General features: G+C 38.3%; 1 protein-coding gene across 1 annotated transcript; it reads right to left on the minus strand.

Annotated features, from left to right (window-relative positions):
• Positions 1 to 1,093: 1,093 nt before the first annotated feature.
• Positions 1,094 to 24,361, minus strand: Mip (Myoinhibiting peptide precursor). Its single transcript, XM_066285260.1, has 5 exons — positions 24,142 to 24,361; positions 3,830 to 3,988; positions 3,505 to 3,672; positions 2,983 to 3,190; positions 1,094 to 1,894 (listed from the first exon to the last, which is right to left on the minus strand). Exons 2-5 carry the CDS (start codon positions 3,980 to 3,982, stop codon positions 1,821 to 1,823), a joined length of 603 nt encoding a protein of 200 aa, XP_066141357.1. The 5' UTR covers positions 3,983 to 3,988; positions 24,142 to 24,361; the 3' UTR covers positions 1,094 to 1,820.
• Positions 24,362 to 25,523: the final 1,162 nt, after the last annotated feature.

A 25,523-nucleotide genomic window follows, 5' to 3' on the forward strand; every position in this document is an offset into this window, starting at 1 on the left:
GCCTATTTTGGCTCCACTAATTCCCAAGATACCGACGTTGTTTCCTAAAGAGTTAGTAACTATACCTACACACATACATACATAAAAGGGTATTGGATGTGTACTTAATGCGATAACGTGAAACTCGAATTTTGATGATTTCTTCTAAGTATAGAATCAATTATTGATTAAAAGGGGCGCAACAATAAAATTCTTTAAAAGATCCATAAAAGGAATTCAATAGATACAGCTTACTTCGCATAAGGGTATATTCTAGAAGACCTTTTTGTTTTAAGGCAATTTCGGTCGGAAATTAGGTGTGTGATACGTTGAATCGGTCCCTCTTCCCTTGTTCATTTACGGATTTAAATAACGATAAAACGTCCCTTAAGGACACAAAAGGTCTGTTTTGAAGGTTTGTCGTAGAGATATCGACTGTATGCCGCATTTTTTCTGTTGCCATTTCAAGGCAAACAGCCAAACCAAATTGTACTTTTGACATTTTTACACTCATACGTATATAGGGTGTCCCAAAATTATAAGGAACAAAGGTCAACAGAAGATTTTGGCCGTCGAGTAGCGACCCTTATTAGCTACAATAATGCCAACAACACTAGCTTGTTTGTAATGTCCGAAAATCCCCATATACCAAATTTAAGTACCATAGGTTAAAAGACTGTGAAGATATGAAAGAAAATCAAGAGTAAAATCTAAACTTTAACACCCTATATCTTTATTAATATTAACTTTCGTAGTACAACAATTGCGCTGGATCTTAACATTTTGATGGCAGAAATCTGCCGTCACTCCGTGTGCCACAACTTTTGGGCCACCCTGTATATATTACAATTAATTGATGATTCTGGATTCATGGCTTTTTCAATCACAGTTGACTGTACTTAATTTACGGTTTATGATCAGCAAATAGTGGGTTATTCTAAATTGCATTTGACCGCTGTCCGCATTATGGTTGAAATCGGTAACCGATTTCATTAAATTTTCAGGTGACATGGGGTTTGAGGTGGGCAAAAAGCAAAAATTAATGGTGACACTGGACTAAAAAAGAATACTCCCAAGGATTCATAAAGATAAAACCAAGCTGAGGCCATCAGAATGCTCTTATTAATTTATTTCATAACATTGTCTTAATTCTATTATTTCTTTATTATAGTAATTAGCACATTTTATCCTTAATTAAATAAGTAGAGGTATACTTTAATATATTTTTGAATTTTATATACGAAACCAACTGGAATAGTTTGAAATTTATTTGGTATAATTACAAATGTTACAGCTTACAACGTTCATTCACTCAACTTAAAATTAGAAATAATGCACATTAATAACTGGAGGAAAAAGGTATTAGACTTTTACAATTGTATCATTATACACTCTGAGGCTGAGCCTACAATTTTTCTCCCTTTTGTTTTCACGTCAGTAGCTCCTGGTCAGCCGCTCCATTTAAAGGTATTATGTAAGTATTCAAATTTAATATGCTTTAGAAGGAATAGGCATAAGCGCATATACGAACGTTGATGTAAAATTGCACATTTTGCAACCTGCCACAACAAAACTAGTTCTTTAAACGCAAAAAAACATCTATTGTTTTAGTTTACTCATACGCAGAACAGTATAGGAATACACACAGACAAATACATATATATGTATATATATGTATATATATGAATATATATTTGTGTTTAATTAAATGATATAGGGGCAGGAGTAGCAGAGTTGCTTATCCATAATAATAAAGTAAAATTATACTTGTTCTGTTTTTGTTTTCGTTTGGTAAGTAAGAACGAAGCGGTAAAAGAGGAGCAAATAACGTCGAGATAACTTTATTCGGCGACGCTGCGTTTACCCCAAAGACCCTTCAGATTGTTCCAGGCTGGCTGGCGTTTACCCCATGAGCCTGGAAATAAAGTGTTTGCATGTAGTAATATTTGGAATAAATAGTCGGGATTCTATTCTTAGGAAAACTGAGAGTTTCAATAATCCATCATTCGCAATTCGGGCCAGAAATTGGATTCGCGAAGATTACGTTAATACCTAATCTCTCCCAAAATTTTATAGCGCGAAATCATTGAAAATACGCATGAACGCCATGACTAATTATCATCGTTCAAATATCGTATTTGTTACCCCGTGACCTAATTTAGGCTTAACACGTTTTACTTCATTAGGTCGGCGTATTTATGGTCCTTTAATTCACCCAAAAAGTAAATCTAGATAGGAGGAATTGTTCTCGAGACCACTCGTTACAAACGTTCGTTCGTGAGGGTACGGACGTGCAGAATGGTCAGGATTAATGCTGTGAGGTCAAGAACGCATCGATACCTTCGGAGAAACGCTCGGACTCACCGATTTTCGTTTTAAGTTGCATATTTTCAAAATTTAGACAGGGTGATTCAAAAAGTAAGTCGTGAGGACTTTTAATTTTGTTTTTACTACTACTTTGTATTTTATTTTCAGATTCCATGGGAACTCTGTTTAGAGCTCATCTGTAAAGCCCCGTTTTTGATTCGTTTACGCTGTGCATACTCTAGACAAAATCCAGTTTACTGAAATGTCGGTTTACAAAACTAATAATCGCGTCTATTGGGTATACCCAGATAGTGAAAGTGGCTGACAAAACTTCATTTAATGTGAAATCTACACATTGTACCATTCGATTGACTTCAAAACGAAGACTGAATTGACTACATTCCTCGGGGGCATAAAATTAAAGGAAACGTCCGCATGACATCATTTCCCAATTTCTATAGGCAGAAGTTTGCGAGGAATCGATTTTACAGTTTTTGATTTTATAGAGAGATTTTAATTAAAGTTTCTTTGTTACTCTTCCGGGGCTCCTCCATCTTTCAAATTTTACGCTTAACTGGCTAGTTTAATGGGACTTCAGGAAAGTTTGTTTATTGTTACGTTTCATATATCCTAGATGGACTCTCTGCATAGGTCAAATTTCAGCGTTATTGCTTGGCGACTCAAAACATGCCTCACCTCTGAATTTGTCCCATTTGTTACTCCTTTTGCCCCAACCCTCGTTAAGGCTCCTCCAATTTCTCTTGTTGACTTCATGCGGCAGATCTAGTTCTTGATCTGGATAGTCGATGTTATTGTCACTGACGTCTTCGTCCAAAGCTGCAGCTAATTGCCTTAACACCGCATCGTCGTCATTATAAGGAACGAACCTCTTACCCCAACCTCCCTGAAACAATACAAATTTCATTCAATGTATATACTTAGTAAGCGCTAAACAGAGGAAGGAGTTTTAACTAAATTAAAGCACCCCATATCCCAAATTGAAACAGAATTAAAAATAGGAAAAAGTGGATTAAAAACTCTTGTTTAAGGCGCCTTGCTTCGCTCGGTGTATATTTTCAAGAATATTTTCCCAAATGGATAGTAAAATTTTACTTCCTTGTAAAACTCGAGATTAATTAAATTAACGAACCCTAAACTTCAATATTATAACTAATAAATGAAATTACTTTTTACAAAGAAAAGGAAGTAGCATCTAACCTGAAGTCTTTGCCATGCTCGCTTGTCCATCGCCTGAGCCAAGCCATCATCTTCTTCAGAATTGGAATCCCGCTTCCCCCAGCCAGAGTGTAAATTGTTCCATCCCCGTTTGCCCCACATAGGCAAGTCAGTCTTCCAACCTCTCTTCGAATATTCATCATTTTCTAACTGAAACATGACATTGAAATGTACTAAGGATTCTATTTCCCCTTCGTATATCCTAAAACCCACCCCATAAAATTGTTTACACCCGATAGTAATCGCGGGATAAAAGCTGATTCTATTTCCAGGGGATTTGTCGTACTTCAATTCAAACAGATTTTACCTGTGGATTTTCCTCTAAGGATTTTCTAGGTGGTATTGGCAAGTCGTTGGCACCCACCAAAACTAACGCCTCCAGGCATACTGCAAAAGCCATGATGTATAAGAACATCTCGTAAGGCCCTTTGAAAGCCGATGACCATTTTCCAGGTATCATTGCGACCTGAAATTTGGACAACTTTTTTGATGTAGAAAATTCTAAAATTATTTGTAAACAAAAGGCAAATTATATTAATATTAACGCTGATCATGAATTTGTCCAAGCTGAAGGGTTCACATTATAATAATAGTGACTTTATTTAATCGCCTAAACGAATCTTCTAATTCGTTACATAATATGATCTTTTAGTTAGTCTCAACCAATTTTGTGTTTAACAGTAACTAAACATTCATGTTAACTTCATTCATGGAGTCTTTCCTAATGAATATGTCAATTTTCGGTAAAGTAGATGGTAAAAAAACTGAGATTTTTGCCTGAAGTGCAATCAGTCTGTGCTAAAGTGTTTATAAAAGATATTTAGAGTTTAAGCAAAAAGGCGCAAAGGTTTCGTTATTGAAATGTAGAGTGTTAAAGTTTTGTTAATAGTTCACTTTGGAACTCTTCCAGTTTTTGAGATATCGACTTGAAATTGTCTAAATATGATAGTGTTTGTCACTGTTGAAATCTACAAGGTGGTGGCTCTTTTGGGTTCAGTTTTCTTTCACACCACAAACTTTGTTGTACTCACTGCTGGTTGCACAGTTGTCCCCTGCATTTTTTCTTATCTGCAATGATTTCCGACTGATTTGTGAAAATAACTTAGGAAATACCTCAATTATAACTAATTTACACATAGAATTTTCTATTAATAAATTTATAACACTGAATTTATTATTATACTGAATACATTTTTCAACTTCAATGACAGTTTGTTGGAGAATTACATTTTCCATATGGCACGAAATCGTTGTGGAAATCCCGGAGAAATTTACCACATCAGTAAAAATTATTCCGAATTAAGTTTCTACTCCTGAATATTTGCACGAACTCGCATTCTTCACTGCCTTCAACGTCTTGAGCTTACGGTCATGGTCAACTTTAAGAACCGCAATGTTTATATCGGTAGAATTAAAACGGTCATGTTCCCTCGACCAGGACTTCATTTTTACATAGTAAAATAGCCGTGTAATGTTATAAATATGAAATCTACGATATCGACAGAAATCGCTTTGCACATAGCTTCCGATTTTGAAAAATTACACGAACTCCTGTCCTTCATCGCTTCTAATGATATAACATTTATAGCCATATTCCTGGTAAGCTCACTGCATAACTTTCATATTAAAACTTTAAATGATTAACATCATCATTTCATATTAAGAAAAATAAAAAAATCTGTATTTAAGCTATAATACTCAAGCATTATTTTTAGTTTAAACAACGTTTTAATGAGGAATCCGCGTAAATTCGCAATAAAATTTTTCTTTACGTACAAAATACAAATGTTATATAATATTTTTCCTTGAGGGCGATAGTACTTTCTAAGATTTTTACATTAATTTTGATTTTGAAAATTTCAGCAATAGTTCTCCATTAATCCAGACGAGGGCCGTTGATTTGTGTCCTGCATGTTGAAAAAATCCAGCAACTTCTCTAGATTTCCCCTTCTAATGACAATCTGAATTTGTAATTTTAGATTCTGCTTTCTCATAGAAGTGCAGATACGCAATCTATTATGTCCTCCATAGTTTAGAATTTACGGCAATCAAACGATGTTAATTAAATGGAAACTTAGTTTTTCACGCTATACTGGCAGCACAATTTCAAACCTGCCCATGAATTGTAGAATGCGAATGTTGTGAAGTTAAAAAAAAATCTGATTCCGTAAAATTCCTGGTATGAAAGTCTTGAATCGAGAAGCGGCATGAAAATCGAAATTTGCACGATATTTTCCCTGAAACGTTAGCAGTCTTGAGGTCTTCTTAAGTTAACCTTATCAAACCTTATGAATAAGCGGTTTGAAAAAATCACATTTCCATGGAGTGAAGTAATGATTTTGCTGTTTAAATGCGTTCGAAAGCGTGGATTAATGTGCTTTTATAAAGTCATTAGACGTAGAGTAAAACGTGGAATAACGCAACGTCCCATGTATTAAATAGCTTATATTGCAGAACCGACTTGAACAAATAAATACGACATATTTGCAACATTAACTGAAAATATTTTCAGTTTCAACAGTTTCTGAATGTTGAAAAATTCCATCAACTCTTGTCCGTTATTGCCTCGAATTTGTCATAATTTCAATCAAAATACAATCAATTTGTTTAAATTTTTCTTCGAGGAACGCAGTTTCACGCCTCAGTTGAAAGTAGGACCCAATTCCAGGGTTGTATCGGTTGCTGATGTATGAGTTGCAGTCTGCATTAATATCGTTGCAAAACCGACAAAAAATTCTATAAATTTCCTTTTCATGTTGAATCATTTAATTTGCGGCATGTTACGCTTGAAGTTCAAATTAAGAGAACAAAATATTTCTCCATTGGGGGAGTTCTGGATAAATGCATAACAGGAATGTCAGGTAACGTTGCAGCTATGCGTAAATAACTCGGAAACTTCGAACCTGCAGTGAAGGGGAAATATTTTAAGCATAATTCAAAACGCTAATTTCGATAAGTAAGTCTTTAGGAAAAATCTCCAATTATTATCTTAATTCCGGAACAACATTTTGTCATGCAATTTCCAATCATAAATGAAAATAGTAGTATTTGTTAGTCGTCTTTGAAAACGAAAAGTGAAGCGGGTAAATATTTAAAAACGGCGAGAAAAAACTCTTCATAGTAAAAGCAGATTTTTCCATTTGGAAAGTGGAAAATTGCTTTTAATTCCGCCTAAAAGGTATGTGATATATTGAAATGCAATATACATAAAATTTTACAATTTGAGGTAGTTCAGTTTCGAAATTTTATATAAGCGGATCATGAAATATGAAGCTTGAAATTTTTTTTGCAGGATTTGAAGAGTTTGAAACTGGATTTCGTGTTCTCTGTGTAGCAAATTTTTTTAAAGCAAAAAGTACTTTATATTTCGAACAGATGGATCCAGCAAACTCAAGCCTTAGTAGTAAGAATCTGCCACGTTCTCGACAGCATTTTAACGAACAGAACGATGCAGTTTTTCAAACTATTTGAAATCTTGTAGATAATCTAATGTATTGCTAAGAATGATTTCCAGGAAAGTTTGTCCGATCTAAAAAAAGCACATTAAAATTAGTCTAAATCTCAATATCTTTAGTGCCAAAGAGAGAAGTATTGTCAATCGCCAGGTGGCCATCTAGGAATAATCAACTCTTGAAGGGAATCTCATTCTGCGAAAGTCCTTCAAGGTTCAAGTGTTAATAGACCCAGCAATAACCAAGTTTTGTAGGGAATTAACCAGGTTTCCAGAGTTGCTCTAATAGACAGAAATACGCAATTTTTCAAATAAATTACGGAACATTCATATTTCAAAATACCAAATTGAAGGATCTTCTTGGCTCAAAACTAACGCACGCAATATTTTCCTTAAGGAGTGAGAAGGATGTTAAGAAGACAAGACCCTTCAGGTCCTCCCAATAAAAAAAAGTTCCATCTGAAAAATGTCTGTATGGAACACATTGCTGTTATATCGTTAAACAAGCCTCAAGTTAAGAGACGTTGAAGAATAGTAATTTTAACAGGACTAAGAGCAAATGACGTGCATGCAGACTTGGCGTTCACCTCTTTGTCAAGAAATTTAATGAGATTATCAAAAAAATGGTTGTCCTGGACAAAAAAAAAAACATTGAAAAATAAAACAATTGGTTACATACGTGAACATGTATTGTCCGAAATAATTTCCATTCCAATAAGGCCCACGTTTTCCTAATCCCCGTTTAAAACGTGACAATCGCTAGGTTCAATTAAACGACTTTTCAATCTGATCCGAAGTGACGTTTTGCCTGTTAATTGTTTTTTTTTGCTTTTTTTCATTTCTGGCAACGGTTGTGTTAAACGAAACCTCTCCATATGCAAATGGAAGCGAGTTGTTTTCACTCTTTAAACGCCACTGGTCCTAATTGAATCCTGTTCGTTTGACCGAAACAAGAGTTTGGTCCCGCATAAATGAGAAATCCATGCAGTAATTTACTATAAAGCAAGAGGATTTATCGCTGGACGGATCCGACTTACAAACACTCAATTATATAAGTTGAATGAAGGAATAGATTGATGGTGGCCTGTAAGCTATTGCTCAGCGGTTTCTATGCGAATTGAGAGCTTAATTTACACTATAATAGTGTACCATATGGGACTACTTATTATTCCCTTATCAAAAGTTTTATATTATTGTATTTTCGATAAGTACCTAAAGCGATTTGTGCCGCAGAAAACTACTAAATAAATAAGAGGGGGAAAATATTTAAAATGGCCGAATGAATTGGGGGTGGTTCGAAGTTCGATCAACAGGATTTAGCGGGATCCCGTCAAAATTTTGGAGACCTGCTTCATATCTGGAGGGAATATATTGCACATTAAAGGGAAGATCTACCATTATCTATTGTATAGCTTCTATTTCGATAAAGTTTGCCAAATTCCTGGTTCAAATTTGAAGCGTGTTAGAGCATAGAGTACTTCATACGAAGTTTCAATCCACAAAGGTAGGTCGTCAATTAACATCAACTATTTCCTGTGTTGCACACATAATACCTATGAATTATTAGCAATTTCTAATAGACTTACTAACGTATGGATAGACCTCCCACAATTTTCAATAGTTAACAACGTAACGCCATTATCGGATAAAATCGCGAGATTTCAGTTTGGTTATTGCTCCCCGTGGGGTTTGCTGGACGTTTATTGCGGCATTACCAACCTTGCAAATATGTGCACGAAGCAATATAGGAACTTTAATGTATTTTCGAATTTATTACACTTCTCAGTTATAGCAAAATTATTTGGAACCATATCAAGAAATGTGCAGAGAGGGAGTAATTCTTAATCAACTCTAAGAAGTTACAAGGTACAAAGAAGGGTATAGGAGTTTACGAAGGTTTTAAATATTTATGCATTGGACGAACTTATTCGTGCTGAGAAATACTGATTCTGAGACATCTGGGAAATAGAAACTGTAATAAAAGGTGTGGGAGTTTTATTACACGTACTTATTCCCCATCTAAGGGATGCTGACTGAAATTATGACCAAGAGCAAATGTATTATACGATTATTTATCCATTAGAGCTTGAGCAAAGATGGTAGGAGAACGACTTTTGGAAATAGTTACATGAGTTAACATACGATTTGTAGGTAGCCACTGAAACTAAAATCTAACGTACATTGCAAGTTAATTTCCCCAAAGCTAAGGCATTTTGCCGAATTCATTTAATAAACTCATATTTTCGCAGGTAAACTACTTTCGATATTCAAGCCCTGAGTTCTCCAAAAGGATGACCATTTCACGAGCTTGAAATAAGGGTATAAATAAGCTCGGAACGTTCTCATCTTTAAGAGTTCCTCAGCTTGCCATTTTTTTTTTTAAAGAAGAAAAGTTAACAAAAAATGGAAAATAACTCGACATCTCATAGTTCATATCGAACTTAAAAGTAAGGCAAATATGCCCCAAAATTCTGCATTTTCTATCGTTGAAAAAATAAATTACGTACTTTCCGATATCTTTCGATCTCTCCCAGCTAATTTTACCAAATTTCGCATCTGGAGGTTTTTTGAAACGAAAAACTCAAGTTTCTCAACGATTAAGTCGTACCTTCTAGGGGGCGCCACAAGCGACGATTAGGGTGTTCACTCAAAAGTGCTAAAACCGCTAGTCTCGATGGTCGCTTGTGGCGCCTTCTGGAAGATACAACTAAACCGTTGATAAATTAGAATCTTTTTCCGAAAAACCGCCGGATACGAAATTTTGTAACATTAGCTGGAAGAGACCGAAATATATTTCAAAAAATGTATGATTTGTTTGGCAACTTTGATACCCCGCATCTTGAAAACTAAACACGCTAAAAACACATTTTTATATTAACTTTCCATCTTAAAATTACTTGAAAAACCACCCAGTGAAATATCGAACGCTTATTCAAAAACTCCCTGTGTATAAGCCGAGTCAAGCCGTCTTGCAGAACAAATATTTTAAATGGGATTAATCACGCATCTTGTCTATTAGAAAATTTTTGACTTCCGACTATCGCAGCTTAATGGAACTTGGTTTCAGGCCAAAATGCACCATTTTGAATCCATTTTGAAAATACTTTCGGCACTTCCGTTTACGTCGAAAATAGTTAGTAACTTCAATGTTTTAAGCGGAACTCCCTAGTTTTTCACAATTTAAATTTAATGAAAAATTGAAGATTTAATTTCAAAGACACTTTTTGTAAAATATCTTATGTCTGATGTTTACCGTTTTCGAGTTATACCGGAAATTTTGAGAACTTCGACGGAAATCGGCGTTGTGCACCGACCGCTGCAAATTTTGAGATCGGCGTTCTGGGGCTCAAAGAGGACTCAACAAGCTACATTTTGACTTATATCAATTTGGCAAAAGGTCTTCTACAACCTCCGAAATGTGCCTGCGAAGTTTAACAACTTCAAACCTCAATAACTTGGGTGTGTCAAATGGAACTCAAAAGAGGCTAGGCTAGCGCTGTTCGCATATCGATCGTTCGCATACTTAAGCTTAAACCCAGATATAAACTATAACATAACAAAAGGCGCTCTATGACTTACGGCGATATTGGCACCACTTAGGTTCGTGAACACAGGTTCTAACAAAAGCAGTTGAAATTTTTATCGATTTTTAACGTCGAAAAACTTTATTTAAATTGATGAAAAGTTTGTCATTTCATTAGCTGAAAAACGAAGGTAAATCGTTGGGAAACGGGAAAAATTCATAGAGTCAATTGAAAATACGTTTGCGTCCAAAATAACACATATACGGAAATTGATAACTGAAGATCGCGGTTGGAGTCAATATTTAACTGATAAGAAAGGCCACTTCAGATTCTGTGTAAAACGTGTATTTGCATGAATTGGAAAGGAAGGCTGAAAGGAGATAAAATTTTCTAACATTTTCAAGCCCCGAAAGCTTTACCTAAAGTGGTAAAAACGTTATCATATCGTGAGTTAGAGAGGGTGATAAAAGTAATTGTAGCTACTGCCTTTTTTTTAACATTTTTCCACATTTCACGCAAACGGGGAGAGATGACAAGTAACGATGGATATTCCCACTTGTAGTGGCAGCATTAAAGAATTGGTATTAATTTTATAAATAAGGTTAGCTACGCTTAAAAGCTCAAAGCTCCGTTTGAGTGAAGAGAAACAAACAAAAAAAAAAAAAACATTTTGAGTGGATAACAATTTCTGTGAACTGCAAAAGCATTCGGTTTCGAGAGCTAAAGGGTCACGCCTATAAAAGCCATTCGAGATTTAAAACGTAACATCGTAGGATACACATGGAAAAAAGGTACAATTCAGTGGATAAGTAACGAAGGTTGGCTCAACTTCCGTGGTGCTCCGTTCCGAAGAGTCAAACGTGGGCAAAAGTGAACTTGGAAAATTTAGAGCTGCATGACGAACGAGGAATAATTCCGCCATGACGATATTATTGGATTTCTAAGCATTGCAGTGGGAACATATAAGTACACTAAAAAGGAACGCTATTCCGTATCTTCGAGGCCTAAATGATTCATGGAACGAATGAGGGAATGCCGTTGAATCAGTCTCCAAGATATCGCAGGTGCGAATTTTGGCACCCAAAACTTGCAGGCCTAAGAGCCACTTCCTAACCGACGGCTCACGCAGTGGAAACATCGTTTCCAGTAGTTTTTCCATATTGTACTTCTATGCATTTTTCGATTTTCGACTTCAGCTAGGAGAATCTAATCGGTAGAAACACACGAATAATAAAAACATCGTAAAAGATTCGCGAAGGATAGATCCTACTTCGAATCCCTTTTCTGTAAATAACGGCGCCCTTTCGAAGCTCAATACCTAACAATTTAAGCCCTACTTCCTGATATATTGTCCCTGTTTCATTCCATTTGTTTTGGTACTTATATCGATATATTATGAACTTTCATTTGTCTACTTATGCTGGAAATCCGATCCATTTAAAACGAAATTACATAGAAACTGTTTAGATAGTGAAATATGTTGCACCCGAGCCTATCTAAAGCGAAACAAAGCAAATTTCCTGGAAAAATACGTGATTTGATTTGAAATTCAATGAGGTACGAAAACCGCTCTTTTTGGCATATGTAGACATAAATAAAAAAACAGAGATGATTCATGTTTAAATGGAAGAAAAGGGGATCTTTTTTCGGTATGCATAAATCCAGGAAAGATCCAATATAAGAATCTACGAGTATGTTTAAGATAAAGGACGAACCTGAGTAATTTGTCTTCCGTTTGAAATCATCATCAAGAACTCATACCCGCTCTGTATCCGCATCCAAGCCGCCATTCTTTATGAGCGGCCCGGCCATGACGGGCTCGAAAAAGGGAAAGTGCCCGGCCATTATAATTTTCTAAAGGGCCCAGAAGTGACTATTTGGCGTAAGTTACAGATAATGTAAACTCACATGGATTTGCCAGGGAGGAAGTTGTCTCGGCATATTTTGATCCTCAATGGGGCACAATTTGAAAAATGACAAGGCAGGCGACGTGCCCTTTTTTAATAAATAATGACGCTTTCGACATGACGAATATGACACAAAGAGGAGCGTTCGTTCCAGTCATGTTGCGAAATGTAATTTTGCAAAAAGTGAAGATATATTAGCACGAAGCTGAAAATGTTTCTCTGTGTTTACGGACGTTTAAAGCACTCTTCTAAGAATTGGCGCAACCATCGGCCAGTTTTAATTGCCCAAAGTGCTCACGACGCGCTTTACTATGTTTTTGCAAAGCATCGTAAGTAATTATTGTAACCTTCTACCTAAACTTCCCTAGCTACTCCGGTTAATTCACTTCCAAACTGTTCCAATGAAACTCTACAATTTACTTAACTTCCAGCACTTCCCTCGTCTTTAAATTTAACAATTTAGGGGTGCGTTCAAACGAAAGATTTTAAACCGAACACGATTTCATGCTCAACAACTTCTCGCCACCTGAATTCTGGTTTAATAAACAGGTATAATATTTCGCGTGTTTTTTTGTGATTTTCAGCATTTTATTCGTGTCTTTTAAACCGTTTTGAAAAATTTAAAATTTCGAAAATATTTCATCTCCTTGGAAAACTAAGTTATCCTGTTTGCCACGCCGCGATATCGATAAAGAAAAAGAGTTGTTCCCTCCAAGTGGGCCTTTTCACGACCAACTTTCTGAGTCGGCGAAACCGTAAATTGGAGCTTAAAGTCATGAGAAATGCCTTCACCTGCACCGGCAAGTTCGCAGAATTTAAAAATTGTCCTGTAAAGCTCAGGGAATTTTCCTCGTTTTTCAGGCCCCAGTGCCAGGCGTATTTCTGAAGTCCTGAGCCAAGAAAATCAAAACCCCCAATAACGTTTGATGAGCCGCTTAGTTTTTACTCGGGCAATCCTGGATTTGTCTCGCACGATCTCGTCGTGATGTTCACGCAAAATAAGCAAGTTACATCGAAGTTCCCAACTATGCAGTTGAGCAAGCAGCAAAGCAAATTACATGAAAATTAGTCCCTCCTCCACTCCACAATGGAATTGATGTCGTGTAAACAAGAACTCCTGAAACCTGAATGAATGGAGAAATCCAGCTTATTATGCTTGTCGTTGTGATTAATGTTCTGGGCTTAGTTAAAGTCCAATCTACTTTTTTGGATCTAAGAACTGACCACGTTCTAGTCTATCGGAGCCTAACATAGAAACGCAATGCTCCGAATAATCTCTAGCCAAGAGAGGCGCTTTTTTGTTCGCTCATGTTTGATTTGCATTAAATTAAAAGCAGCTTTTTAGAGATAAGAGAAGAAAAATGAAATTTTCCAGTCCTGAAATGCAAGCCATGAAAATTGGCTCTAAAAGCCTTAGGCAACGCAGAACTTTTCACACTCTTGCGTTGTTTGTGTCAGTTTTGATAACTTTAAGCCCTTGCTAACGAAGGGCAAAAGTAACGTTTCGCAGATAAATGTAGGAGAGTAAAATACACTGACTTTCAAAAAAACCGCAACACCAAGAAGTACACGTTTGACATTCAGGCATTACGTTGGGTCCGGTAATAGATAAAAAAAAACGATCAAAATATCAAAAGAAAATTATTGTGAATAAGTGAAAAAATTTAATAATAATTTAATAGTGGGTGGTACCTCCTCTTAAATTAATACATTCCTGTGAGCGACGTGGCGTGCTTAAAATTAAATTGTCAATATCTTCCTGTGGTATTGTATCCCAGGCAATCTGCACCCGCTCGCGGAGTTCATCTATGGTCCCTGGAGGGCGAGCTAAACGTTGAAGTCTCCGACCCATTATATCCCATACGTGCTCTATTGGGGACGAATCTGGAGGGCGAGCTGGCCAAGGCAAAGTATCCAAATTTTCAGCTTCCAAATACTTCAAAGTATCGTTGGCTACATGTGGTCGCGCATTATCCTGTTGAAATACGCTTGCAGGATGGTCGTGCATGTATGGTACAAGACCCGGTTCTAAGACACTACTAATGTGCCTCTGAGCATTTAATCTATCATAAATGAAAACAAGAGGAGACCGACTACCATACCGGATGGCACCCCAAACCATGACACCTGGTGTTAAACCGGAATGACGCCTTTCCGAAAAGTCCAAATTTAATCGCTCTCCTCTGCGCCTTCTAACACGTAACCCCGTCCATCAGATCGCCATAAACAAAATCGGCTCTCATCACTGAGCACGATTCTTCTCCGCTCATCCGCCCATTGCACTCTCAGACGACACCACTCCAGTCGGGCCACCCAGTGGTTTCGTGATAATGGCAGCCGACGCATAGGACGATATGAATTTAGTCCAAAACTTCGAATTCTGCGATGCATCGTACTAAGGGAGGCCCTTCGATTTAGGGTGGCTACCCAGTCAGCACCAAGAGACAGGAATTGTTTCAAACGGGGCGCCAGTCGCTGAACGGCGAAGTCGCCGGTCTTCGCGTCGGTTCGCCATTCTTGGACGGCCACTACCACGATGACGATTTACCGACCCTTCGTTAGACCAAGCCCTTAGCGCTGTTGATGCGTTTCGATCCGATCTACGTGCAATTTCGCGGCAAGATGAACCTGCCTCGTGCATACCAACAATTCTTCCCCTTTGGAAGGGAGTTAACTGCATTTTGGCGTACACGAGGCGTTTTGCACTGCCACACATTCAATATGGTACTGACGGTAGTACCTTCATCGCTATCCGCCTGTAGGAAAATTTGCAAAAAGAACGATCGTCACAGATAAAAAAAGTAAAGAAAAACTTCATATCACGTTAAAATACGAACTCGAAATTTTTATCATTTTTTTCTCTTCGCAAGTCTGAAATCGTACCAAAATTTCGAACACATACAGTGCGTTCCTTGTGGCGTTGCGGTTTTTTTGAAAGGTCCATTTCACAGTTGCAACAATGCCGATTGGCGGCCGCACGATCGGGTTGAAGTTTAAACAATGGTCTGTTAATAAAAGGAGAAGAATTAATCGTTGATTACCGCGCTTGTTTGTTAATTGGCTCAAATAAAAATATGCAACATTTAACAAAATTCTCTATGGTAATTTTATCGGTTTTTCCTTCCGGATTGGTGGATAATTGCAAAGCGCGGCCAAAAATTACAGTTGAAACGAAATATGAAAGTGTCACGGTAAATGTGCCCGCTCTAATTAAACAAATCAAAAAGGATTTAGAGATAACACTGTGTGGCTAAAATTAATCAACATAATATTTACGCAGTATTATCTCTATCCGACACGTTATAGGCGAACAAAATAATTTGTTTAATGAACTTTAATAACTGCACCATGTGTGTTTGTAAAAGGAAAGATAAAAGTAGAGTTATAAATGTGTAAAGTTTTCCCTACGCAGGAACTCAGGATCATCCCGCCTTAGTGCGAGCGCCGAGGTTTCGCAAACACTCCTGAGGTATTTTAATCTGCGTTAATGCACATACAACTTACTTTACAAACTTTTATGGAATTACCTGATTAATCAAATATTGAAGCTACACGACTTGATGGAATATTGAAGGAACTTCGCCGAAGACAAAGGCAGAGATTTATGAGTTTGTCAAAGAGGCTTGGAAAAAATCCAGAGGGGGGATTTTTCCGTTCTATACTACCTACTTAGCAAACAACCTCTCGCAGAACATAAAAACAATAACGAGAGACACACAAAATGAGACGCGGGGCAGTATTTAACTGCTACGATAAAGATACTAATTTACACAGAAGACTCCCCCAGACTCGTAAAGGAAATAATAAAGTCCATGAAACAGCCATTTAGTAGGTCATTAGGAAAATACTTGCTTCAATTGCAGTCAGATTTCTGCAAATAACGATTTTCGAGATGTGAAATAAAATTTTATTTCAAACACTTATCTAAAAATTTCAAGGATTTAATTGGAGGTCTCGTTGCTGTTCGTGACACTCTAGTAAATTTTGCCCGAATTCGATTTTACCATATTTAATTAAATTCATAAACACAGTCACTTGACGGTGAATTATCCGATAAAATCGCCGAAAATTTAATGTAAATTACAAATATGACCCGAAAGCGTAGACGTACAGAAGGACGAGCTTACGGGACAGACGCTGCTTATTAGCTTTTTACAGCGGAACGTGTCCATTTTAAAATGTATTGATTTGTGGCATGAGACTAGAATTTAATTGCAGAGCCATCTGGGCGTTGTTACCTCCGTTAGATGCACATTAATCAGTTTTCATAGCACAATTGTCAAGGCTGATGTACATTTTGGTGGTGTTGGGTCCTGGGAGCGATTACTGCAGTTCCCGGAAACCCGTTGATACTGAATTTGAGCAAAAGTTTCCGTGGGTATATCCGTACGACAAAAGCTGCGTTCTAGGTTGCTGCAAGCCGGTCAAAAATTGCGAGGAATTGGTCCACGGAAGCGTGGTTCCGTTCCTTCGAAGTTGCCCTTCGAAGACCTCACTGGAAATGTAGCTTTTGTTGACTTAGGGTTGCTCAGAATTGCAAAAAATCCTCTTTATTTTTCATTCGAGGCGCTTAAAAGTCTCGTGAATTGTCTAATCTTCAGACCTTTCGAGTTAGAAAACACAAACGAGTACTCGTAGATCACATGATAAGCTTAGAAAGTACTCAAACATGGCGCGTCAACTTACTAGAAAGTCTCCTCCGCATCCCGAAAATTTCTCTTCGGGGTCCTCTGCAACGGCTGAACGTATGAAAAATGCAAAAATCCCATTCGCAGAACCACGAGTGACAAAGACGGAATGTCGAAATTAATGTTTTATAAGTTGGTTTGCATTATAAAATGCCTTTCGAACCATCTCAGGAATTTTTCGGTTGCAGGAGAAAATATTTCGCGACGTTCTGGTTTACTCAGATGTCACTAGAATGTCCCTTCAATTCACCCCGACCAGCTCAGACATTCCAAAAATTACTTCTCTTGGTACCTCGATTCGCTCAGGAGTTTCTATGAGCTCCTCTCGGGAGCTAATTGGAGAATTAATATTTTGTGTTACTGAAGAAGAGCAAAAACTCCTTTCAAGTAATTCTGGAAGTGCTCAGGGACTTCAAAGAAGTATCTTTGCCGGTAACTTCTTCGACTTCTCAGGGACTCCGGAAAAGGCTTCATTTAATAAAAAAAACTCAGTTCAATCAGGAGTCGTACAAACTTTACACGGAGTTGCGCCCTAGTCAGCCACAATAAAAAAAACTGTTCAGATCACTTTTATTAATCATAAATCAAAATTGCCCTATCGGTCAACGATGCTCAAAGATTCCACAATACTTATTGGTCGTGAGCTTACTTCAGGGTATTCGGGCTTATCACAAGAGGTTCCTTTCAGCCCGCTTTAACTTCACCGAGAAACGACAAAAATATTTCCCGAACTCACGTTAGGCACTGAAACATTTCAGATATTTGCTGCTTAGGTCATCTAGTGGAAAACTCAGAAAAATATCACTTCGAGTACTGAATCGATTTCGGGATTATCTAGCATCACTAGTGTCCTAGTGGTATCTACGGCAATCCGAAAGAAAATGATTCTCCGTCGCCACCACGCTCCATCCAACCATTCCCGCTCTCAGGTCACCAAGAGCGAAAATGGTTTGCGGAGAGGACTAGACCTCGGAGAGTTCCACAGGCCGGGCATAGAGCCGGACCCGGCCAGAAGTCGGCACTAGACCGGGTCAACTTAATATCTTCCGGGCTCGGGTCGGGGTTTTTAACAAATCACTTAAAACTGTTAATAAGGCAGTTTTTAGTAAACTGTTTGGAAATATCGAATAATAAATTACCGTTGAATCTCACTGTATTAAAGCCAGATTTGATATTTGATCAAGGCGTGTGTAGATATCAGATTTTACTACAGCCAGTTTAATCCGGCTGAGTGGGGCCGAGATGAGACTCTTTCAGGCTCGGACCAGATTTGACCGTATGAAATAGGTTTGTTTTGATCCTTAATGCGGATAAACAGGGTGTGAGGCTATAACCATATAAGAATATAAGCAGGATAAGCAAAACGATATCTCTAAGGATTTCGTATCAAAAATGTATCCGTGGAAGAAATAACTGTTCGGATCTAATAGGAGGAATATTTTCGATAGATTTAACCAGATGGACAGTATTGAGTATTGAGTATTGAAAAAATGAGTTGTAGGAAAAACAAGTAGCAAATGAGGTCTTTCAGGTCCCAAAAACACCTACGAATTTAAGTCAAAGCAAACACTGGCTGAATAATTTGGAGAAGAGAAACGGGTAGAATACAACTCGTGATGATTGTGCAAGATCATTAAAGCTTGTTCTAACTGCGGCAGAAAAAGGCTTCAAAAAGGATTCAACGGGATCAGTTAGTTCGTGTGGAAATCAGGTGTTGGTCAAGTTTTAGTTAACCAACATCCAAAGCAATTTAATTAAAACTTAATTGTCTAAGAACCACATGGAGGTTATTGGATTCGTTGAACATTCGATAGAGCTCATTGGGTCAAACTTAGAAAATAAGCCCTTAAAGCATCGATCGTCACGGCAATATGCGGATCTAAAAAATGTGAAAAAAACCAATTTGTTCGCCTAAAATCGCCCAAATGCTCACTTCGGTGTTATCACTGAACATAACTCCGTCTTTGATTTCAAAGTCTTAATATGAAAATTATAGCCTTTGTGCCACTTTCAGACTCGTACCGAAAACAATCTATTATAGACGAGCTCAAGTTTCTCCTGGGCACGTGTTTACACCCAAATCGTATTCCCTCTTCTCAAATGGAGACTCTATTTGATCCGGTAACTAAATAAGATTGATCGAGCCAACTTCCGTTTAAGTAACCAAAACTAATTTAATCAAATCTGCATCTTTAGAATCCAGAATGATTTCCCCTTAACTGATGGGAGATGGGGCACAAGCCAAACTATTTAAGACGGCAATTACTTCAAGATCCAATTCCAGTAGGTAACGTTGAACTTAAATTATCTTCTGCAAACTGAAGTTAGTTGATTCGGGATTAAAAATGCCTACTTTCGCCATCAGCTCAGATTATGACGAAATATTTCGCAATCTAATGAGATCGCTGTCGCTATTGGAAAACGTTCATTTCGGCTCCGAACAAATAGAGTACTTTGTGCTCTTTAAAGTTTAGAGTGTCTCCGGGGGAGCAGGCTGCGAGGGCAGTGCCGGTTTTCGCACCTAACGACGTGTCTCGCAGGCCCTGCGTGTCTTTCTCGGCGAATTACAATTGACTTTATTTACACCGGAAAAAGTTATTTATAATTCTTCATTTAGACGGACACCGGCCCCTCAGGCCGAAATCAACAGTCGTGGGAGGGAGGCGCCGGGGCGATTGCCATAATGGGAAAATGAAAACGATTGCCCCGGAAATGGAGGTTGGGAAATCGCATTTAGCTAGTTTAAGTAAATATGTAAATAGAGCGAGTTGACCTCTTGATTTGAGCGATCAACTTGTTTTTGATCGTCCACGTCGAACGGGACAAAGGGCCCGCAATAAGAAATGATTTGATTCGCTGCAAGTGCGTAAATTCGCAATGGATTCGCGTGCTTTCCGCAGTTAAAATGGAATTTCTATAACGTATCCCTTCCACATTTATCAATTTTAGCCCTTTTGTGCGGTTCTATTGCCTTGCAAATGATGTAAACTAAAATGTGTCTGGTTTTAAACGTATCTCTCGACAACGACACATGTTTGCGGCATCCGCTAAATTATTGTCGAAGCAATAACGAGAACGAGACCAATAAAAATTATTGTTTAGAGGGTTTAATGAGATGTCCAGTGAATCTGGGGAACGGATAATTAGGTCCGACCTCAAACTTTATTCAGTAGATGTTGAAGCGAAACGCGCCCTTAAAACCGAGCGGAGTATGCTTCTTTGAGGGCATTTTAACTCGGCGTATCAAACGAGCGTTGAGGTGAGACAATGAATTTGGTCCATTTATAGTTGAGGAATTTCTTAATTAGTTACACTCGGGGGGTGAAAAACTGGGTTGAAACTTTAAAACTGGGGAAGCTTACGAGGGCCCCCTATGCGGTGCCCAACATTTTATATCCGAAACAAAAACGACACTTTCAACGTCCACTTCTCAGTTCGGACATAATTCGAACCCCCCCGTGAGTTTGCCGAATAGGGCATTAAGGATTTCCATTTCTTTTAGGCCAGTATAAAGGGAAATTCCCCTCTTAACCTTTCCCAAGTTGCAATAAGCGCATATTTAAGGGCCGGCGTCAATAATGCCTGTGGGTGGCTCTCACTTTGTAATAAACTACCGAACCCCAATTGCTATTGATAGATATAATTATAGCTGGGGTGAGTACTATGTCGAGGACACATATAAAAAATTCATGGAGTGTCATTTCATGGAAACTTGTAGCGAAAAGTCTAACTCGGGGGATTCAAATGTATTGGAAAATATCGCGATTAAGGACGTTCGGTGTAAAAAAAAGGGCCAGTTTCGCCGTTGCGTTCGCGGCAGGTGCGTGCGCTTTGAAGACGATGCAAGATGTGAATAAGGAAGTAAAGTAAACATTTTCGGGCTTTGGCTTAGGGCATTGAGTAACCTAAAATGCCGGTTTCAACGCACGATCGGTAGTTACACACCTATGTACAAATACACTGATTAAATTTGCGACCTAACTGCACCTTTAATCGACAAAAAGTTCTCCTCCATACGGAGTGTCTCGCAAACACACTGCCAAACTTTCGGGGCATGTAAAATTCGTCAAAACAAAAATTTAAATAGAAAAAATTTAGGTCCGAAATCGCTTAATTTCCAAGATAGAGAGCGTCCAATCTCAATTTTTTTTTTTATATTTAAAAAAACAGTTCGGGATAAGGACATGAAACTGGGGACACGCCATGCACAGTACATGCTGGGCAGGATATTTCCACCTACACCAGTGGCGTCCGTGCGGCCATTCGACGATTCTAGACGCGTAGATGGTTCAGAGCTCGGCGGAACCGTATTTTGGGCGGACGGCATTGTTTTAGCGATGAGGCGCGTTTCGCGCATGCTTGTCTTCGCGTTCTAAAAGCAAATTCAATTGGTTCCCCCTAAGGAATCAAAGAGAAAAATTCGCACTTGGAAACCTGCAGGTGCCGGTTTTTTCACAAGCACAGGAGTGAAAAACTACTTTTTCCCTTGAAATCTTGAGCGGCAAAGCACTGAGGAGCCGTTTTCATTCAGAATTGGTGGAATATTAAACAAATATGTCCGCATTAAAAAAGTCACAATTTTTTTCGTTAAAAACGTCCCATTGAATAGTCGCACGGGCTGGTGTAAGGGGAAACATTCTGTCTATTCCGGACATTCACATTTAGCCCGCCATAGCGTGTCCCTAATTTCATTTCATTATCTCAAACTGTTGTTAAAATATTCAAAAAAAAAAGAAATTAAACACTCTGTATATTGGAAACGAAGCGAGGTCGGACCTATTTTTATTCGATCTAAATATTTCTTTCCACAACCTCGACATTCACTGAACGTTTGTCGGCATGTTTATGAAACACCCTGAATGCTTTGTTCCTCACCTTGAACTGTGTCGTTACTACCAGCATCGTCTCAAAACTCACGTACTAAACCGACGTAATTTACCTTCCTCACTTAGTTTCATCCAAGTATTTTTTGTCAACTGATACTAATTCTAAATATTTCAAACCTTCTTTATGACAATCTGGAGGTGTTTCCTGACATGGCCTAGTTTCGTAGGGTTCGCCCAATAAACGAAACCAGACAGCTGGTAGTATACGGGAGGTGCATGAGAGGTATGCAACATGGATCGTGAAGCAACACTGCTCGAAGAAATAATCCAGACCAATCTTTCCATACGTTATTCTATTAGTGGCACTGAGTGGTACACTTAATTAGCGCCTTGTTGAAATTCAATTGATTTGGCTCATGTGCCTCCAATCAGCATACAAAGTAACATTCCTGATGTTCTCATCTTGCACGTCTTAGGTCTTATACCTCTATGGTATGCGTGCGACCTAAACCCACATCGTGAGATATGAAGTATATGCTGCTTAGAGACGCAAAGTCCCTAATTAATTTAATTTAAACGGATTTCGCATCAAGAAGCTGACTGGAACAACATTGACGTACGTTGCTCTAGTGTGAGATGCTATATGGGCGATAACCGTTTAAATTCGGTTGATTAGCTCTATTATGTTGCAAAGCAGTATTTGCTGCATATCTCATGTTGCATGTCTGATGTTTCATACATTTCTGGGGTGCGACCGTCCTTAGGTCCAGTGAGAACGTTGGGTTATATCAATTACATTGACACCTAATGGGACGAGCCTCACTAGTACGTTCGCTTATTTTCTTCAATGTTTGCTGTAGTTTCGACAATTTTTCAGATATTTTATCGAATGTTCGATCCTAGCATGTTAATTCAGATTTACTCTACTCAGGAATCGAGAGATAATTGGACACTTTTTATCGTCCGTACTTGTTCTGGGGCACGTCGTTGACTTGAAGTTCCAAGTCAGTTTCCATACTGAACAGGAAATTTAAGTTTTCAGAAAGAGAGGACCAGCTGTCTGCCACTAGAAGTTTTGCTAATTCGTGCAGGTTTATGCTCAAAATGTCCAAAATTCTGATCTTATAAGTGAGGTGCGGCTATGAATTTAAGGTCACTTGAAGCGTCTATTGATTTAAACCCAAAACGATGTCCAGCAGCACCAAAATTTTGCATGTACCTTGAAAACTGTGCTGAAGGTAAAATTTTTAAAAGGTATTTGGTACTTTCGTGCCCTCTCTATCTATCGAAATCTATGAACTATTTATATAAAATTCAGCCTCAGCCCGATTCGTATTGTGCAGAAAGGATGTATGAACAAAGAAGTTCGGCCCATTAAGGAGGAACTGCCCGGTACTTCGGCTTCCGTGTTCATATGGGGAGTTCGAGAAACAATGGCGCAAGTGAGTATTGGGTCCCAGAAGATAAAAAATAGAGTGAATCGGGCAAACTTGCCTTACACGAAAGTGGCTTCTCTGCATTCTACAGGATGTTTTAGTAATTACTTCGCGTAAATTGGAGATAACCTTTTTACCCTCCGAAACCCCATAGTTTTTAGTACTTTTGTGATTTTGGAACCTCCCCTATAGTGAAAATTACCATAATTCCTACGCTACGGGTTTCATGCGGCGAGGCAAGAAAGAGTTTGCTTTAAATTGAGGCGAGAAATGCTGATTTGGAGGAATTTTGTTCTTTTTAATTAGCCCTTTTAAGGAAATTTAAATGTAGACGACTCGATGCTTGAAATCAAAATTTAAATTAACAACTCAACAACCAAAGGAAGAAGCTAAAAAATATACTACGACCTGCAATATTTTCCAGCACTGCGACTACTATTTTCATTTTCCCGCTTCGGATGTAAATAGTATCGAAACACAAAAGCAGAAAACGTTCTGAAATTGATACAACAATTTTAGAACATTTTGTTTTCCTTGCAATGCTCAATTTTCATCTGAATGGCCACTGCCTAAGGGAACCGATTCACCCTCTCTACATTTCAGCATGTTTGTATGTGGGGGGCGTTTTATATGGTCCACTTCCCGATTGTGTTTCCTTCTTTGATCATGAAAAAATAATGACGTTGATGTCATGATTCCTCATGTTATTTTTGGTCCCGAAACAATCCCGATTAAATAAATAAGGCGAATTGCGATTTCTCTAGTTTCTCCAATAAATTTTGCTTACCCTAATACTCCTCTTCAAAGACAAATTCACCACCCTCGAAGACGCCAAAAGTGTTGACCGAAACACGCGACTGTAGCAAAGTTTCTCCGGTCGCACACAACCGGAACGGATCGCTCTGAATTGAACCCTTAGCGGAACGCAAAATGAATATATGCTGGTGCGCTTTCCTGCCTCGATTTTATAATGTTGTCCCCCCACTGAAAGGCCCGTGTTATCTTCTTCTCGAATTGGTCACAATTGGACACCCACATGCCATCCGCCACCACTGGCAATTTCCCTCTCAAAGAGTCGAACCTTTTTGAGGGGGCATGCATTCGCTCTTCAGGAAAACACTTCGGGAAGATTAAAGACCTTGCAACGGTCATTATCCTGCCCCAATGAGAGATCTCGTATTTGTATTTTAGACTTCACGTGAATATAAAAAAAAAAAAAAATCGTAAATTTTAGCTTCGAACTTCTCCAAAGCAAACGAGACAACGCGATTTTCTGGAATCATGGACGACACGTCTTGGATTTAGTCCTAATGTACCTTCGGACGATCCATCGTCGACAGAATAAATTTCTGAAGTGGAAAAAAATACCAGTATTTTTCAACCATCATCAAATTTCTTACTGTTCTGAAGCTTTCAATACCGGTAGTAATTTCTTTAGTCGCTTTAATTGTGTCAATTGGAAATACCCGTCATACATTGCTCTCAAGGAGGGTTTCGGGCCTGATCACGGGGTATGAAAAAGCAGCCTAAGCTTTCGATGCTCTGCCAAGGATTCACGGCTACCCTCAACAGATCATCGAACTTCGAAATGACTTCGCTACCAACTGGGTGGGACTGGTCCGTATCGTTCAAAATCGAATAGCGGAAGACCCAAAATTCCTACCGTGAATAAAGAAGAGAATCTACTGAAGAATCTAGCACCAAATGCGTCTCTGAACCGACGAGACTCGGTGAATCATCAATTTCTAGATTTCTGCGAAAGAAGAAGCTATTTTCATGCCATTCTACGCCTGTTCACAATTTATTGCCAAGGGATTTTCAACACACAATTGATTTCTGCGATTTGTTACTCTAAAACCAACCCTGTGCTCTTACACAAAATATTGTTTACCGTCGAGGCAACATTTACAAGAAGAAGTATATTTAATTAGAAAATGAGCCATTCCTACGACACAGCAAATCCTCATTTAATATGAGAACTTCCACTTTCAACATGGATTTCCAATTAGCATGGGACGTGAAATTTTGGGAGATACAATTTTGGGGCCAACGTTACTCCCAGCAAAACTGAATGGGATGTGGTAGTTGAGTCGTTTATGAATATGAAGTTTCCACATCGACGGCCCGATCGGGGTAGTGATCATACACGGTCACCACGACGTCCCGATT

This window comes from Euwallacea fornicatus, chromosome 8, assembly GCF_040115645.1.
Source record: "Euwallacea fornicatus isolate EFF26 chromosome 8, ASM4011564v1, whole genome shotgun sequence".
Classification (NCBI taxonomy): Eukaryota; Metazoa; Arthropoda; class Insecta; order Coleoptera; family Curculionidae; genus Euwallacea; species Euwallacea fornicatus.